This window comes from Corylus avellana, chromosome ca10 (assembly GCF_901000735.1).
Source record: "Corylus avellana chromosome ca10, CavTom2PMs-1.0".
Lineage (NCBI taxonomy): Eukaryota > Viridiplantae > Streptophyta > Magnoliopsida > Fagales > Betulaceae > Corylus > Corylus avellana.
In genome coordinates, this window is record NC_081550.1 from 7,909,948 (window position 1) to 7,928,942 (window position 18,995).

General features: G+C 36.5%; 2 protein-coding genes across 3 annotated transcripts; one reads left to right on the plus strand and one right to left on the minus strand.

Moving 5' to 3' along the window:
- Positions 1 to 1,903: 1,903 nt before the first annotated feature.
- Positions 1,904 to 8,728, minus strand: LOC132163933 (serine/threonine-protein phosphatase 7). Of its 2 annotated transcripts, none has more exons than XM_059574313.1 (5): positions 8,217 to 8,728; positions 7,143 to 7,637; positions 6,392 to 6,538; positions 4,158 to 4,265; positions 1,904 to 2,351 (listed from the first exon to the last, which is right to left on the minus strand). In XM_059574313.1, exons 1-5 carry the CDS (start codon positions 8,688 to 8,690, stop codon positions 2,262 to 2,264), a joined length of 1,314 nt encoding a protein of 437 aa, XP_059430296.1. In that variant the 5' UTR covers positions 8,691 to 8,728; the 3' UTR covers positions 1,904 to 2,261. The 2 variants fall into 2 exon arrangements, with proteins under 2 accessions (XP_059430296.1, XP_059430297.1); XM_059574314.1 differs by having other exon boundaries at positions 2,286 to 2,374.
- Positions 8,729 to 15,584: 6,856 nt separating this feature from the next.
- LOC132164244 (dnaJ protein homolog) lies at positions 15,585 to 18,442 on the plus strand. Its single transcript, XM_059574710.1, has 6 exons — positions 15,585 to 15,885; positions 16,807 to 16,972; positions 17,061 to 17,199; positions 17,300 to 17,576; positions 17,674 to 17,872; positions 17,965 to 18,442. The coding sequence occupies exons 1-6, from the start codon at positions 15,736 to 15,738 to the stop codon at positions 18,282 to 18,284; spliced, it is 1,251 nt and encodes a 416-aa protein (XP_059430693.1). The 5' UTR covers positions 15,585 to 15,735; the 3' UTR covers positions 18,285 to 18,442.
- The last annotated feature ends 553 nt before the right edge of the window (positions 18,443 to 18,995 follow it).

Sequence of the window (18,995 nt, forward strand, 5' to 3'; positions counted from 1 at the left end):
CGTTGTCAGACAAGGGGACAAAGTGAGTCAATCACGGGACGCGTCACCCCCACTGAATCAATTGTGTGGCGACACGTAAGCATTGACTGCGTCAGGTTTGGAGAAAGAACAAAAGCAATAATATCCTGAAACAGTTGGAGGGAATATGAACTTAAAATTCTGGGTCTCCTTTTTCTCTTTGATTAACCTGTTTGATCCCATCAAAGCACTAATAAGAACAGTTGTTTGAATAATTTGATCCAAACTTTTGTAGCTCAATTGGCCACAGGTAAGTGAAAGGCATTTGTTATTTGTTAATTAAGTGAACGGAATTCAAATGTAGAAACTAAATTATTTTTTTGACATACCTTAGGTTTTTTTTAGTTTACTTTAATACTACATGGAGTTAATTGTAAATCAGATAAACCACATTGATCAATTTTGTATTTTTTCCTAAAGTTTACGTAACGAAGTTTTTCATAGAATTTAGTGTATAAAGATTGATTTTTTTTTATTAGGAAACCACGCCACATAGGCTTTGAGGGAATGAAAGTGATGAATAGAATTACTCTAAATGTAGGGTGACAATTCGTGTTTGTTTCCCGTTTGGGTTTATATTGATACATGGATATAAAATTATATATGACAATTTGATCTAAACTCATTTAATTAAATAGATCAGACTATTTAATTCCAACCCACAAATTTTATGTTAAGTTCGTACAAATACAAAATATAAGATTATGATAGCTTTAGGACCGAAAGCTTCAACACTAATGGTTTTGAAATTAACTAAAATTGCCTAAACAAGCTTAACATTAATTCTCATGAATTGCTCTTCTCTTCTAAGCATATATTTGACTCTCAAAAAAAAAAAAAAATAGCACGTCTCCATCCATGTAAACCCAACTGGGCAAGCCTGTCGCCAATGGGGCATTTATATATATATATATTCACAAGGTCTTAAGGCTTGAGCATGGCTTGCCCATGTTTGTAACCGTGGTCTGCTAGTAGCTTGGGAACAATCATCACAATATTCCATATAATATCATAATTCCGGCTTCAAGAAGGCTTACAAAAATGGTGGCTTCAACATGGCCTGCCCATATATAAATTAGTCGTGTTCTGCTTGGGGAAAACGACTTCGTTTTACAGAACCAGACGAAAACTAGGTAGAAAAATGGATATGTTAAGATTTTTGAGGAATTCTGGTCCACCTATATATGGTAGGAGTTTTAAGAAATTTTAAACTTTCTATGAGCAATTAAAGATGTTCTCGACTTGTACAAAGATTTGAATAATTTACTTGATTAATTCCTATTCTATAGCAATATAGTACTTAAATAACAAAATATAATAAAAGAGTTCCACTAAAAACAAACTTCTACGTGGACTATAACTCAACACAATTAAATATATTCTTATTAACACTTAATGAAGTGAAGACCCACTTAATGTTGACACTAATAAAACAATAAAATAATAATAATAATAATAATAAAACAATGAAACAATTAATGAAGTGAACAATTGATGAACCCGACCCACTTTTGGCTCTCAATCTTGGCTTTGGCTCTCAAACTTAACTTTGCTTCTGTTCTTCTTTTTTGTGATCTTTTCTTTTCTTTTCTTTTTTCACTTTCTTTTTTCTTTTTCTTTTTCTTTTTTGTACTATTTGAAAGAGAATAAAGAAGATAATAAGCAATATGTTAGAATGTGTATAGAAAATGCATAAACTAAAATAGAGAATTGCACATTCTATTATGTATTTTACATTGCTGAAGATAGTCTAACATGAACATATTATGGGAGAGGACAAGTAGATGATGTCCCAAAAATGAGATCTGGGGATACCTTAGGCTGGCAGCTTTTGCAAGCTAACTGTCCTAAACTCAGCTAATTTTCAAAATTGTCCAACATGGCATTTTAAAGTAATGGAACTTCAAATTATCAAGATTTTAGCAAGCACTCCCTTGAGCTATTTTACATAAATGTAAGCAAACTAGGTATCTTGAGGTGAGGAATATCTTCTGAAGAAGTATTTCCCCCTCATATTCCACTGAAGATATTACCTCTCCAACCATTACTGTTAACTTTATGAATGTAACAGCCAAAACAGTTTCATACTGTAAAATTGCCCTGTCTGAGCTTAATGCAAAATTCTAGATTTGAAAGGGGCAAGGAAAAGAAAACCTCTTACAATAGGGCTAAAATACAATAAACTCAAGGAGAATACATGTACAGCTTCAAAAAATGTTACAAATTCCATATGCAGCAATTGATTATGAACCTTCAGAAGTAGTTACCATCGATGTCAGGTCCAATTCTTCATCCGAGTCTATCACATCTTCATAATTATAGTAGGCATTCACCTGCATTAGATTTATCATATACACTAAGGAGCGTTTAGAAAATGCTGAACATATCATATAATACATGAATATACAGTAGATAAGAATAAGTGACATTATAGAATAATAATCCACTTTTTATATTTATTCTTTTATTTTTTTAGTCTCATTTATTTTTATACTCTTTTATTTTGATTCATAATTCATCCATATTAGCTTACAAGATTTATAAATTTAACACTTTTTTATTTCACTTAAATAAGCTAATCCTGAAGAGAATAACTTCTATAAGGTCTTGGCATAAACTAAGCCCTTTGTGCCCTCCATTAAGAGATTGACACATCAGCCTATCACAAGAAAATCAAATGTTTGCAAAACACTGGATTACTGCCAAATCTATGTTCTATTATCTCCCACCTCTGTTCAGTCAACGTGAGAGAAGAAAAAACACCACCACCGACTAGGCCAAGCACCCCCCAGGACCACCACCGCCCAGGTCGAACACCGCCGCAGGTTCCGCCGTTGCTCCTTCACCTAGGCTGAACCCCACAGCTTCCACCATCGTGTTCGCACAGGAAGATTAAGAAAATCCCTTTTTCCCCATTCTCAGATCTCCCGATGTGTGTGTGTGTGAGAGAGAGAGAGAGGGAGAGAGGAGGAGGAGGAAGCAATACCTGAGTCGTTTCTCATAGATGCTAGAAGATCATCAATTGATGAGCGAGTGGGGCATGCCTTGAACGGCTTGGCATCACCCCTGCCATGGAGTATTTGTGATGTGTTCCAAGCTGTTGCTTGGATGGGTATATATATGGGCCCGGAGGTGTAGGAAGGAGTGGAGGAGAACTGTGTTGCTATTTGAAGGGTTGAAGATGAAGAGATCTGGGATTTAGAGTTTCTTTAGAGAAGAATGCAAATAGGGGAAGGGGATTTTCTCAAAGCAGCTCTCCGCGTGGGTGGTGGCGTTCGACGTGAGCGGCGGCAGTCCTAGGGCAGAATCTAGCCTAAGCGGCAATAGTTCTGGCCGGCAGCTGGTCTGGGCGCTGATTTCTCTCACGTTGCCTGAGGAGAGTAGAATTGGCAGTGATCCAGTGTTTTGCTCACATTTGATTTTATTGTTCGAGGCTGATGTGTCATCCTTTCATTGGAGGGCACAAAAGGCTTAATTTGTGCCAAGACCTTATAAAAGCTATTCTCAATCCTGATACAAAGGAATAACTATTCCCACTTCTCATATAAGAAATCCTCATTCATTCAACAAATCACAGGAATAGCTATTCTTGGCCGATTTACCATACCAAATGATTGAATCGCTATTATGCAGGAATAGCTATTTTATTCAAGTTCCTGTTTTGCATAATAAAACAAAGGAAATGCTATATTTAACCCCTCTAACTATCACCCTATTTGCAATGTCCCCTCAATGTTTTGACTATTACAATGTCCCTCCAATCCCATTGGGTTGCAATGTCCCCCTTCAGCACTCAAAATGATAAAAATATTATTTTTAGCTTTTTTCAGAATTTTTTGTATTTTTCTAAAATTTTGCTTTTTTTTTTTCGAATTTTTTTATCTTATGCTGATTATTTTTGTTATTTTATGTCATAGAAAGATGCATTACAATTCTAATGTAGATTGGGGGGACATTGCAAAAATTGAAACATTGAAGACATTGCAAATAGGGTGGTAGATAGAAGGGGATAAATGTAGTTTTTCCTCAAACAAATAAATATGTCATACACTAACATATTTGCAATGTTTAGGACAATTTTGCTAAACCCAAAAATTATCTTTGTTTTAGCCAATCTATAAATGAGTAATACCCAATACCTGTGGTCTTGGAGCAATCCCTTCAAAGCTATGAAATTTTGGATTATCAAAATTAGGGGGTTCCAGAACAATGTACGCCCCCTTATTTTTATACCTTTCTTCTGTTGCCTGCATTGGAATACAAGACAATCATTGAAACAGATTAACGATGATGTTCAAAACAAAATGAAAAGACTTAATCAATAATTGATGCCAGTTAATTTACAAAATATGAAAACATTCTGTAACAATGCCATAAATCCATGCTTCGTTATTAGAATTCAAAGCAACCCAAATGTAAAACTGGCATGAATTGGAATTGGCACTAACTTTGAAATAAAAGCAACAACTCTAGGAGTAAATTAAAGAATTTTTTTTTTTATAAGTACTCTAGGAGTAAATTAAAGAAAATTAACCAATCCTAACTGATCTAACAGGCATAAGACCCAATTGTTCTTACCTTTCTTTTACCAAATAAAATAAATAAATTGAAAAATTATGTCACGAACCCATATGCTTTAGCGTTTTTTGATATTAAGACCCTAGTTTTCAATTTGATGATATCAAGACCTGTGTTTTGATAATTTGCAAATCGAGACCTCCATTAGTATTTTTTTTTTTTGTTCAAATAGATAGCAACGGCTGGGAACATCCCAGCCACGGCCGTGGCTGGTTACAGCACCCAACCATGGTTGTGGCTGGGCACTAAACCACACAGCCGTAGCATGGCTAGGTGCTATTACCCTGCCATGGCCGTAGCTAGGATGAGCTCAGCCGTGGCTAGGATGTGCCCAGTCATGGCTAGGCAGGGTAACAATATCCAACCCTGGTCACCTTTTTCTTTTCTTTTTTCCTTTTTAAAAATATTATTAAAAAAATGAAATGAGGGGCATAATTGTATTTTCATATTGTTTCTGTTATCTATTTGACGGAAAATACTAACGGAGGTCTTGATTTACAAATATTCCAGATTTCATCAAACTGGAAGCTGTGGTCTCGATGCCAAAAGGCTCGAAAGCACGACGGAGTCGTGATATAACTTCCCAAAAATTTAATCAATCTTTCACTTATCCATTAATGAGATGGTATACACTAGGCAGTACCAGAATCATTCTTTTGCCATTTTGTGTGATGTCTAGATGTACATATTAAATGCTAAGAGTGGGATATTTCCTGTCTGGCAAAGAGTTTGAGAATGGTTTCTATAGCTTATGCCAACAGTTGTGAACCTATTATTAGACAAAGAAGTCCCAATTACAATGATCCACTAACAATCACAACACAAATTACTGCTGCATACTTGTTCTGCCATTGCCTATTTAGGGAAGGAATTGCTTATAGCTATCCAAAAGAATAAAAATTCAACACACATTCAGAGTTTAATCTTTTAAGAGGGAATAATAAGAATAAAAAATTAACTCAGGTCAAAATGATCCAGATCAATGATGTCTAAATCAAAATGAATATATGTGTGTGCTTGTGTATAGGAGTTCATCAAAATGAGACCACAGACAGAACTTAAGAATGTTTAGAGCTCTGAATTTTCATTAGATTGAGCCAATCAATGAAACTTTGAAGGTACATTTCATCATTTATGCAATAGCTGGAACAAGCTTGACTGTTCACCAAAAGTAATTATTATTATAATTTCTAAATAAACATGAAATCATACTATAAAGTAGTTTCCAATGCATTAAGAAAGGACTCATCCTAACTGCTGTATCATTCAAATGTTTCATTATGAACGAGATGTTCAAGGATGCCATAACATGTAACTGGTCAAATGACAAGTCTAGGAAGGAGAATATCAAGATATAACAAAAAAACTGCCATTTGTTTACCAGGTTCCTTTATAATCTATGTTGACACAGATAGACAACATACACCATATATATATATATATATATATATGTTCACAATGATTAATGTCTATCTTCAGTTACGTTTATGATCCTACCAAAAAATGGATATGATTGAGGAACATGAAGATAATGTTTTATTCTCTACGGGTGTTTACAAATTGTAACCCCCTCGAAACATTTTGATGATTACGCAGGCAAGATTCCTACATGAAAACAACAGTAATTGTACAACATATAAAATGTGTTAAGCAAATGAACATAAAAGGTTCACTCTGCCTTCATGAGAAGTTAAAAGATATTAACCATATTCAAGTAAAAGCATACAAGAATTTTATATTCCTATATGCATGAATTGGCAACAACAAATCCAAGATTAGAAGATCCTATAGAGACCTGAAATTGTGGGTAGTCTGGAGCACTAAACAGAGTAATCAGCTTTCCAGACTCCACAACATGATCTATGGTGTACCCTTCCTCCATTCCTCCAAAACCAGGCCTCTTTTCCCTTGCATCAGGGCCTTCATGCGATCTGATGATTAACTGGGACAAAAACAAAAAATCATGACCCAAATATCAGTTTTACAATTTAAATGCCTGCAAGTTTGAGTAAAAGATTACTGACACAAGCAAATAAATCAACATACAAACATAAACACGTACAAAGAAATTAAACAAATGGTTTTACTTATAAAGTTACAATTACCAGCTATTATATGTGCCCCACTTTCAAAACACAAGTTTGTTTATACACGAACAACATTTTGCATTTATAACCTTCAAATAGCATAACCACAGAAAACCATTAAAAGGAATTGCCAATCAATTTCCGACCAAACGGCATCTCCTCCCCCAAAAGAATAAAGGGCAGAACGTGAGGTCACAAGTTTTATCTCACATGGTTGAGAGTTTATTTACCTATCAAAAGAAAACTATTAAGCCAACAACAAGGGAAAGTATAAGCTGAGTATTACTGATGCTAACTACTTCAATACATGTATACAGAGGAACAATACTAATGATAATAAGATATTGCGAATTACCATTAAGCAATTATAAATGGGTCAAAATACACCATGCTCAGGACAAAAGATATTACAAGATAGCCATATCAGCTCTATGATTAATAAGAGATTTTTTATATCACCTTTAGATTGAAATTTTTCAGGAATTCTTCTGTGCAATCAGGACCCCACAATAGACCAATGCCTCGCTCCTTATTCGGAGAAAGACCGGGAGTCATTGATGGATCAGACCATAGCACATCACCAGGAATCAGATTCAAACCTTCCCAGGGAGGATCAAGAACTGACCTTCGAGCCCTAGACAATTCGTCCAACGAACCAAGAGTAAAAGACTTGGGATCGGAGTTGAAACTAATCCTTCTATTCTTCTTCCCTTTTGATCTCTTTGATGGGGTCACAGGAATGCTGCGGAAAAGCCCTCCGTGAGCAGTATATACACGTCCAGCTATAATAGAGGCCAAGGGAAGCCCTTCGAAGCACCCCAAACATTTCCGATAGACATGCTTACCTTTATCTCCATACTTTGTCAGCACCTCTTTCTCAAAGCCATAAACAGAGGTGCAATACTTGGACTCATGATTTCCGCGTAGAAGAAATACTCTATGTGGCATAAAGATCTACCAAAGAATACAATTCAATTAAATACTAGAAATATACACTTCCAACCAAAAACAGTAAATTTTATACATTATTTAAAAAAAAAAAAAATAGTATGCGATTCTTTGAGAAACGATTCAAACGAACATAAAGAAGACATGCAAGTTAGAAATTTAGCAAACAAAAAAGAAATTGCCAGAAAGCCCTACTACATAATACCTTGTAAGAAATGCAAGGATGTTGAATAGTTTGGAACAGGATTTTAACCAAGTTAATTGCCTTATCAAATACGACGCTGATCATACCACTACTAAGTCATCAAATTTAGTGTAATTCACTTAAATTTATTTATTTATTATTTTTATTTTTTAAAAAAGGAAAACCACGTACATGTATTTGTTCTACAAACCAATCCATGAGCACAAAGAATAATTCTAGCATTCAGCAAGAGCAACCTAAAGGAAATCATAAAAACGAAGAAACACGAAGCAGAAAACTTCAAAAATCGTCTGAAAATAATTCTAGCATTCAGCAAAAGCTACCCAAATGTCAAAAATTTGCATATTTTCCGATTTACATATATAGATATATAGATATACCTTCCAGGCCAACAAGAGAAGAAAGGTCTCGAGGCCCCAAGCGCCTCGGTCGACATAATCGCCGTTGAAGACGAAGAAGCGATTTTCGGAGGGAAAGCCAGCGTCCTGAAGAAGAAAGAGGAGATCATGATACTGGCCGTGAACGTCCCCGACGACCACTACCTCAGCAGCTGCGCTCGAGTCTTCGTCGGGCTCGATTGTGAGGCAGTTGGGCTCCTTGTGGAGGATCTTGGACGCGGTCAGAACCAGACCGTCGAATGCCTGGACCGGAAGGACCGAGGGGAAATCGGACGGCGGGAGATTCTTGGAAGACCAGTCGAAGGCGGACATCAGATGGTGGATCCAGTCCAGATCCACCTTGCCGTCGGGCGGCCATGTCAGAGGTATTTGTATCGGATTTGACGGTGACGATGACGTCGACGGTAATTCTCTGCTAGCAGGAGAAGCTGCTGCTGAGTCTGAATGTGCTGACATTTATTTTTATTTTTATTTTTTTCTTTATATTGCTCTGAATTTTTAGCTATTTATACTAAACCCTAACATGCTTTATTGCTTTCAGTATAAATTATATAAAAAAAAAAAAAAAAACAAATTTTGAAAAATATTAAATTTATTTCCGGATTTTAGCTTCGCGTGTGCAGTTGATGACGTGTCCAGTGGGTTGGATTACAGTGAGTGGGATCCAAAAGAGCAATTTCATACTACCACCACCGTACCACCGGAGCTACCTCTGCGCATTAAGATTAACCGAAATTTTTAGGGAATTTTAATTTTTGAAATTTTAAATTTATGCCGTTTAGTTTTTGTTCAATGGTCATTAGTCTAATACGGTGGGACACGTGGCACAGTAATGAATATTGGATGAAAAATAGATAACATAAATCTGAAATTCTAGAAACTAAAATTTTCTTTTTAAGATATTCGGTAGATTCAAATCCCGTCTGGGCACCTTTGGTCTGATTAAATCTGGAGGAGTTGAAAGAAAATGGTGAAAATAGGAGTGGGGAGATCTATTTGGCAAACATTTCGAGATCGAATCATTAAAAACTCTTTATATAGTGTTAATCAATTATCTAAACCGATTTTTAGGTTTACTTCCCATCATTAACATACTTTTCAAAACAAATTATTTTTTTAATAAAATAGGTTTTACAAAACACCTTTTTAAAAAATAATTAAATATTGTACATTTTTTTTAGGGGTAAAAATTATCTATGTATAAATTTATTTAGGAGAAAGTTAACGTACCTCCTTAAACTATTACCTAATTGGTAATGCTTTTGCCAAACTTTTAATTGTGACAATATCCTTCTAAAACTACCAAAAATTGTTAATATTCTCCACAATAACAAAACTACCTTTTAAAAAAAAAAAAAAAAAAATCCTTTGTATAAGAAAAAAAATTAAAAAATTTTGATTTTTTTTGTTATAAAAAATATAATTTTTTTTATAAATTTTTAAAATAAAAAATTATGTTTTAAAAAAATTAACAATTTTCGTCTAAGAAAATAAAAATTTTCGTTTTCTAAAACAAATTTTTTTAAAAAAAATGTTTCTTTTAAATAAAAATTTCCGTTTAAAAAAAAATTGTTTTAAACAAAAAAATTAAAAAAATTTCGTTTAACAAATATATATATTTTAAAAAAATCATTATTTTTTAATTAAAATTTTGATTTTTTAAAAAAATTAAAAAAAATTATTTTTCGAATTTATAAGGGTATTTTTGTCTTATTGAGAAATATATAGGGGCATTATATGTTTTTACTAGCCTTCGGGGGGACATTTACAATATTTTGGTAGTTTGGGAGGGGACATTGTCACAATTGAAAATATGAGGGGAAATGAGACATTGTTAATTGGGTGGTAGTTTGAAGTGAGTATGTAAACTTTACTCATTTATTTATTTTTCAAGTGCGGAGGAACAATTTGAAAAAAGGAGTGGGGGCCACTATAAGTTGCTGCCGTGGCCACCAAAAACTGTTTAGCAACCCTGAGGTGGTTGCCAGGGTTGTCTAGCGACCTCAAGGTGGTTGTCAAATTTGTTTGGTGGCCTCATGGTTAGAATTGTCAATTTTTGACATGTCCCATAAACCCAACACAAAATTAGAAGGTTAAAGTTGGACATAAATGGTTTCGGGTCATAAATTGGTTGACTCGCTTGACCCATTTATGAAATTATATATGTGTGTATAATAAAAAGGGGTCAAGCATGTTGACCCATTTGTTAACCGTTTATTAAATGGGTCAAGCGAGTTGAGTTGGGTCACTCACAGGCTGAACAGTTTGATCTATTTGGCTAAACAAGTCGGATTATTCTTATTGGGTTGGTGGATCAAGCGGATCGACCCGAACCCAACCAACTAACCCATTTTGCCAACCCCAAGTCACAAGCTTAGGGCCACCAAGAAGTCCCCAAAGCTAGGCCCGCCAACAAGAATGCGCATTTGGTTAAATCCAGCTTAAGGCACATGCTACTAAAGGAAACCCATATAAGGCAATAATATATATATATATATTTTAACATGTCCACACAAAAGGGGGAGGGAGGATTCGAACTAGTGACCTCCACTTCATAAAGCGTGGTCTCCAACCGATTGAATTATCTCTTAGGGATAATAATATATGTGTTAATGATGTGATAAGTTTATATTTTTAAGTGAGGAAGGACTATCGATCAAGAAAATTGTCGAAGGAAAAATAGTGAAGCAAGGAGCTCTTAAGCCCCATAACTCCACTTCATAAAGCGTGGTCTCCAACCGATTGAACTATCTCTTAGGGATAATAATATATGTGTTAATGATGTGATAAGTTTATATTTTTAAGTGAGGAAGGACTATCGATCAAGAAAATTGTCGAAGGAAAAATAGTGAAGCAAGGAGCTCTTAAGCCCCATAAGGAATGTGAACGTTAAAGGAATCTCCAACACGATCAAAGGCCCAATCAGCCAAATAAATAATTGATTGACGATACTTGTCTTACCTAGGCATCCAAACAAACAAATACCACATCTATATAAGCTTGTAGGAAGAACAACACAAGTATGCCCTAATCTCTATTTATATATTCTCTTAAATCACCTTAAGACCATCATTTCATTAACTTAAGCATCAAAAGTAGCAGTGGCGAATCCAGGATGTTCATTAAGGGTGGGCATTTTTTTAATGAATAAAATAATAAAATAAATTTAAAATATTAAAAAAAATAATTATATATATATATATTTTATGCCTTTGCGAGTTGCACGCTGTATTTTTTTTTCCCTTCTCTTGCATGCATGTTAGCGATATAAATATTAAAACAGTTAATAAGAATGAAATCCTCTACTTTAAAAAGTTAACCAAAACAGAGCTTCTTCATAAAACTTTCATGGTATTAGAGCCTATTGGCTAACGCCTTTGCCTTTGTTCCTAGACTTGGTTTCTCTTCCCTTGGTGGCAACACCACTAGTGTGGGCTTAGCCCACTGCCCACACTGACAATGCTCTGAGAAGGCTGTACAAGAGTTGTTCTCACTCTTTTAGACCTTTTATCAAACACCTCACCTTCACTTCTGTTTCTCCACTATTTTACACCCAACACCTCAAATAGAGGTTCCCCCAAACATCTCCAAAATCACCCTCCTCTTCTCAAAAAAAAAAAAAATTAGAGTTGAGGGCCTCAACTCCCTGGATCCACCCTTGAGAGGTAGTGCTATCGCTACCAACGATACACCACTCTAATCTTTGATTGTATATTCTCGTATCAAGGGCTAGGCATGCATAACCATTGTATTAACAATTATATTTATATGATGAATTCTAAATAGAATAATTTGATCTTTTGGAAGTTATGGTGAAAATCCTATGGAGGACAAAGAAAAAGAAGTTAAAGAACTCTTGTTAGAAAATAACATACATTTGTTTATGACTCCTTTTTTATAAAGTGCAATACAACTCTTGTATTGCACTTTATAACATGTATTGCACTTCAATGTAATAACATCCATTGAAGTTATTACATTTCATGGGAATAACCATTTAGGGATGACCACACTTGTTATGGTATGATCATCCATATATCATCATCTCCAACTTTTTTTTTTTTTAATGAGAACGAAACATCATCTCCCACTTGATCACACTATAACATCGGGTAATAAACTTAGTTGGGCATGATTACTTTGATACCTATGATTTTTCCACATACCAACTCTCATATGTGGAAACAACAAATTAGCGTCAAATTATGACATGGCTTAATGTATATACATTTTGTTATCCTATTTGACCGCACATTTTACCATATACTTTCTCATCGACAATATACTAGGGTGACTTCATTTCGCTATATTCCAAACAAATGATATCAATTTTCTGTGGTTGGGAACATAGTCCACACCCAAGTAACATTGGAGAGAAATCATGGAGACTTCTTTCCCATTATGTGTTAATGAAGCCACCACATGTTCTCATGATAGATGAAGACGGTTTAGTATTGTGGTCACCTGCATTTTGTCTAATACAGGGTGACCAACACTTGTAAGTTCCTTTGCAATGAGTTCCATTTGATTTATAAAGTCACCTATATAGTCGTCCTCACTCATACGTGCATTGTTATATTTGTCCAATAGCAATTGTATGCGTGTGTGTCAGACCTAGGACCATATTTTTCCTCTAACGCCTCCATCATATCATTAGTTGTTTCTTGTCATTCAAAAAGATGAATGATATTATCTTTCATATTGTGGAGGAGAGTGGCCCTTACCTTTGGCTCATCTTCCATGCATTTTTCATTGATGACCTCATCATCTTTTTAGTCTTTTGTTACATGCTTGCTTATTGTAAAGGTGTACAGTGTTTTCTCATACGTCAATACATAAGAAATATGTCATTTTCACATTTAAAATTTATTTCATTAAGGCTTTAAACTTTGAAAAATCTATACCGCTTTTGATAGTCATTTTAAAATGTGAATACAATAAAATAATACTAATAACTACAAATATTTGTGAATTTTTTAATTACAATACACCAGTAGAAAAAAAATTAAAATTTGGTTCTAATTATTATTACAAATCAACAAAATAAATAAATAATAACTAAAAGATCACTTATTACCGGGATAAGTTAATCTAGCTTGATAATTGTTCAGAACATGCCCTATAAAATGCTAAATGTGAATCCGGTGGACTGAATTGTTCACCTCTTGTTGGAAGAGTGTAATGATGGATGCTCATCGACCACAGGTCCCACATGCTCTACTCGACAGTCCTTACAATCCTTAAAGGATATAAACCCCTTAGGCATCTATCACTTGTGATCTCTGATTGTGCCAAATTCGGTACAGTGAACTCTTCTTCCTTAGGATGCCTTGGTGACAGCCAACAAGGTCAACAAACCTCCATTCACATTCCTCCAAGCTTTAGTTAGAAGATTCTCACATTTCCTATAATTTTTTTCAATGGCTTTTGAATGGGCTAAATTGGAACTGAAATTAGTGAAAATGGGTAGAAAACCCAAATTTGAATTGAACAAGCCGATTCAAGTGGTTTAGTAGGGCCAGACCAGACCGGTTGGTGGCGTCGGCAGCTGCGTTGGTTCAGCTGCTGGATTCGAGTGGCAGGTTAGTGCTTGGACCGTCAATGATTGAATGGTATGGGCTTTTTTCTTTTTGGTCTTGGGCTTGGGATTTGAGGACATATTTTTGGGCTATGATTTTCCACTTTGGGTCCGTTGGTTTGGGCTTCGGGTCAAACTTGGGCTGCGCCTTGAAACGACATCATTCTTGACAGGGTTGGAAGGCGCCTACTCAAAGCACAAAAATGGCTTCGTTCCATTTGAGGGGAACGGCGTCATTCTGAGAAGGCCCATGCCTTCTAAGCAGTCCCTGAAAACGGCGTCATTCCTCTTAAATGGAATGACGTTGTTCCTGGGCATTCTGGGGGCACTGTTTTCTAGTCCCTCCACCAGTTGAGGGATTTGGGTAATCTTCATCCCAATCTGAACCATAAGGGAGAAAAATTAGGGGAAATACCTGAAATTTTTTCTCCTTTCAACCCATGAAGTCTCTCCTTCCTCTAATGATCCCAAAATTGTCTTGTTTGTTGGGAATGATTCTCCAATGCATTCAAAGCTGGGAGGAGGAGTGATTCCTCTCTTGTTGGGATAAAATTTACTGAAGAACATCTCTCTAATGGACAAGAAATGAAATTTCTCTAATATTTTTCTTCTAACATATAGCGTCTTTTAAATAGTTTAGTGTTCCTAGTTTATTGCAATGCACCCACAATGATGGTAAGATGTGTTTCTTCTGAATTTGAAATTATTTGATGGAGATTGAAGAATGCTACAGAAGACGCCAAACCTGACACTTGTCTGTCGATTGTTTGCAAGATTTGTTGCATAACGATTTTGTTGGAGCTATTCCACATCGGATTGTGGAATGGGCTGGTGGTCATTTTATAAGTGTGAGGAAGAGCCTTACCTCTTGAACTAGCTTTTGGGGTTGAGATAGGTCCAAAACTACTCAACACTGGTATCAGAGCCTAGGTTTACCAATAAGTCTCAGCCCAACAGTTCACGGAAGAAACGAGTTGTTGCTGCTTTGATCTAGGGTCCGATGTGTGAGGAAAAGATTGTTGAGGTTATCCCACATCGGTTGTGGAAGAGGCTGATGGTCATTTTATAAGTGTGAGGGAAAGCCTTATCTCTTGAACTAGCTTTTAAGGTTGAGATAGACCCAAAACCACCAAACAAATTTTTGATTCCTCTGATTTCTCTTTGTTTTCTTCCATAATCTATTGCTCTAATGTCAATGAATTCTAAATTGAATACTATTATCTTTTGAAATTCTTCCATTAGGGTGAAAATCTTATAGAGGACAAATAAAAAGAAATTATAGAACTCTTGTCAGAAAATAATGTACTTTTATTTTTGATTCTTAATTTAATAGTAATTTTAAAAAGGGCGTAAACAAAAATATAAAATAAAAAGCAATTCTCTTTACTAAATAAGAGAGTAGAGGTTTTTTTTTTTTTTTTAAAAAAAGAGAGTAGAGTTCTACTCCACAACAGTCTCCGATTTTATGGAGGATTAACGGTTGGATGAGGCACAAGGAACTCCGAGGACACGGTAAAGGATATAACGAACCAGTTCAAAAAGCGGGAAAGCGGGGGGCTTTCACGGAAACATCTAGAACCAAACTCTCCAGAACCATCACGGAAAGCATCAAGCGGTCTACGCTTCACAACAGAACAACTTCTAGACCCTTCCTTGAAGATGCCTATACACCATGGCTCAATCCCAACCGTCCATTCAGTATTTGAGTCATTGACCCACCTCGATGACTCACAAATAACTCACCCCCACTATCCTATTAAATACCCCACTGCCCTTCGTTGCTCGTAAAACTTGTTCGAGTCTCTCTCTCTCTCTCTCTCTCTCTCTCCGGAGCCTCCCGTGCGCAAGAAGTTAGAAGTTAGGAATCTAGGGTTTTGATCGGGAACTCCGCTTCGATCAGAGCGAATTTGGTTGGACGAGAAGATGTTTGGGAGAGCGCCGAAGAAGAGCGACAACACGAGGTACTATGAGGTACTTGGAGTGTCCAAGAACGCTTCCCAGGACGATCTCAAGAAGGCCTACAAGAAGGCCGCTATTAAGAACCATCCTGACAAGGGCGGCGATCCCGAGAAGGTACCCTTTATTTCTCGCCCTTCTTGCCTGTCATTGTTATGCTGTTTTTTTAAATTTATTTATATCTGGAATTTTATTATTTAAATTAGATATTTGGGATATGAGGTTTTCAATTGGTTATACCTTATTTTCTTGTATTTTATGGGATCGTGGGTACTTAGTAATGTTAGAGAATTTTCTATTTTTATTTGATGCTGTTCTTGATATATAAATCTAAGAAAGAAATTGGGGGTGGAATGGCGTTCTTGACTTAGAAGAATTTGATGATGTTTTAGAAGCTGAAAATGGGGTTATGACCCTCTTTTTTGTTGCTTTAGACGCATAGAGTGGTGGATTGTTCCACTGGTTTTCAGCTATGTACTTGATTGATATATTCGTGAGCTTCCTGTTTATTTCCTTTTTAATCAGAGGAATTGCATAATGGTTGTTGCCATTATGGTGTCTGCGGAATTGTCACTCAGGTTGATTTGTTTATATGTGAGCTCTCTTTGCCACAGAACGGTGTTTATGCGTTTTATTAGTTTATGCAACAAAGGATGATAGAAGCTTTGATTTTTAATTTTTTTAATGAATAATGATAAAGCTTTGATGACAGTGAGAAGACTTTGAAGTTTATTTTTTAGCAACTTGTATTTTTAGACCGCCGCTCTTGTTTCTTCTTTGGTGATCACCTATCATAGTAGGTGGCTTCTCTTATGTTTCCTGTGTGGGCGGCTTAAGCTTTGAATAAAATTTTGATTACTCTTATAAAAAAAGAAATTTAGTTTATGCAACTGAGTTATCAGTTTGGGCTTTTCCATTCAATTATTGCAAGTGGGTCCGGTAAATCTGTGTCTTTGTCTTTGATGGTCCAAGTTAATGTTGGTTATTGCTCTAGTTTGGATCAAAATACAAGCCTGATACATGGGATTTTTGCTGCAGTTCAAAGAGCTGGCCCAGGCTTATGAGGTACTAAGTGACCCTGACAAACGTGAGATCTACGACCAATATGGTGAAGATGCACTCAAAGAGGGAATGGGTGGTGGTGGCGGTGGTCATGACCCATTCGACATCTTCTCATCTTTCTTTGGTGGGAGTCCATTTGGAGGTAAGAATTATGAACTATTAACGAATATCTTTGGAGGGCACTTGTCATTGGCGTAACTCAAAAAACTGGTTTGAATTGTTGGTGGCAGGTGGTAGCAGCAGGGGACGAAGGCAGAGACGTGGGGAAGACGTAGTCCATCCTCTGAAGGTTTCTTTGGAGGACCTTTACCTTGGGATATCTAAGAAGCTCTCACTTTCTCGAAATGTATTATGTTCAAAGTGCAAGGGGTGAGTGTTTCAGTATTTCATCTTGGTGTAACGTTCGCATACTTGTTCAACACATAATGGTCTATGCTTATATGGGTGGCTAATATTTGATCAATGACAGCAAAGGGTCGAAATCTGGAGCTTCAATGAAGTGCGCTGGTTGTCAGGGAACTGGTATGAAGGTTACAATTAGGCACCTTGGCCCCTCTATGATTCAGCAGATGCAGCATGCTTGCAATGACTGTAAGGGTACTGGAGAGACTATCAGCGACAAAGACCGCTGCCCACAATGCAAAGGAGAGAAGGTTGTCCAGGAAAAGAAGGTGTTGGAAGTCATTGTGGAGAAGGGCATGCAGAACGGACAGAGGATTACATTCCCTGGTGAAGCAGATGAGGCGGTAAGTTGTCGAACTCAGCTTATGGCCATTGATTGAGGCGACCTGCTTTGTATGCTATGTTGATGGTGATTGGTTTCTTCTTTTTTTGTGTTTGCAGCCTGACACAGCCACTGGGGATATAGTCTTCGTCCTTCAGCAGAAGGAACATCCAAAGTTCAAGAGAAAGGGTGATGACCTTTTTGTGGAGCACACATTATCCCTGACAGAGGCTCTTTGCGGCTTCCAATTTGCATTGACCCACTTGGATGGAAGACAGCTCCTTATAAAATCGAACCCTGGGGAAGTTGTCAAGCCTGGTAAGTAAAAGGCATAAACTTTTTGGCTCTGTTGATTATTGTTTGGTTGGGTCATTAACATTGACAATTCTCCATTGATGCAAATCGTGCAGACTCGTTCAAGGGAATCAATGATGAAGGGATGCCAATGTACCAGAGGCCATTTATGAAGGGGAAATTGTACATTCATTTCACTGTCGAGTTCCCTGATTCTCTGACTCTAGAGCAGGTTGGGGCATTGGAGGGTGTTCTGCCACCTAGGCCATCGTCCCAGCTGACAGACATGGAGGTGGACGAGTGTGAGGAGACTACACTGCATGATGTCAACATTGAGGAGGAGATGAGGAGGAAGCAGGCCCAGGAGGTATATGATGAAGATGAAGACATGCACGGTGGTGGGGGTGCTCAGAGGGTGCAATGTGCCCAGCAGTGATGATCCATTATTTGGTCGGAAAATGCATTGTGGGTGGATATTGGGAAGTGGGTTATATCTTTTTTGCCTGATTAGTGATCATTTAAAACAGTTTCCTTTATGATTTAAGTCATGTAATCTCCAACACTTCATAATATGACTACATTTCTTTGAACTCTCGTCACTGCATTCTTGAAATTTTCATTCTTTTCTTCACGCCCTCCATCCAGGGTAACCTTTTTGATTCTACCGATCTCGTGTGGTGAAAATTTGGTTTTATGATTTAGTCTTTAGATGTTTACGGATCGAGTAATGTTTACACTTATTCTAAAATTACTATTAGAAATAGATCTTTATTGAATTTGAAGAATCTCTCTAGCTTGAAGAATGTGACTTCTTGCTAAGCATAGTCTCTGAGGCATATTCTCCACCTTTGTTGATTTTCAAGACTTTCTAAACAAACAATAAACGACCCCTTCGCCTCTTCTTTGGAAGTAGAGGCCGCAGTGGTAGCTTTCCTTGTGTCTCCATCCATTAATTGGGAGCTTTTAGAGGGTCTTCTTTACACTAGTGGTCATTTAAGGGTGCTAAAAAGAGATGAATGACGCTGGATTTATATGCTCCACTAAACTTAAGGTGCAAGCAAAATGTTACGACAGCCGATGGATTCATCTGGCATCCAAAAATGTCTTGGAAATTAACTTCTCATTATCTGAATGAATCAGGGCATTA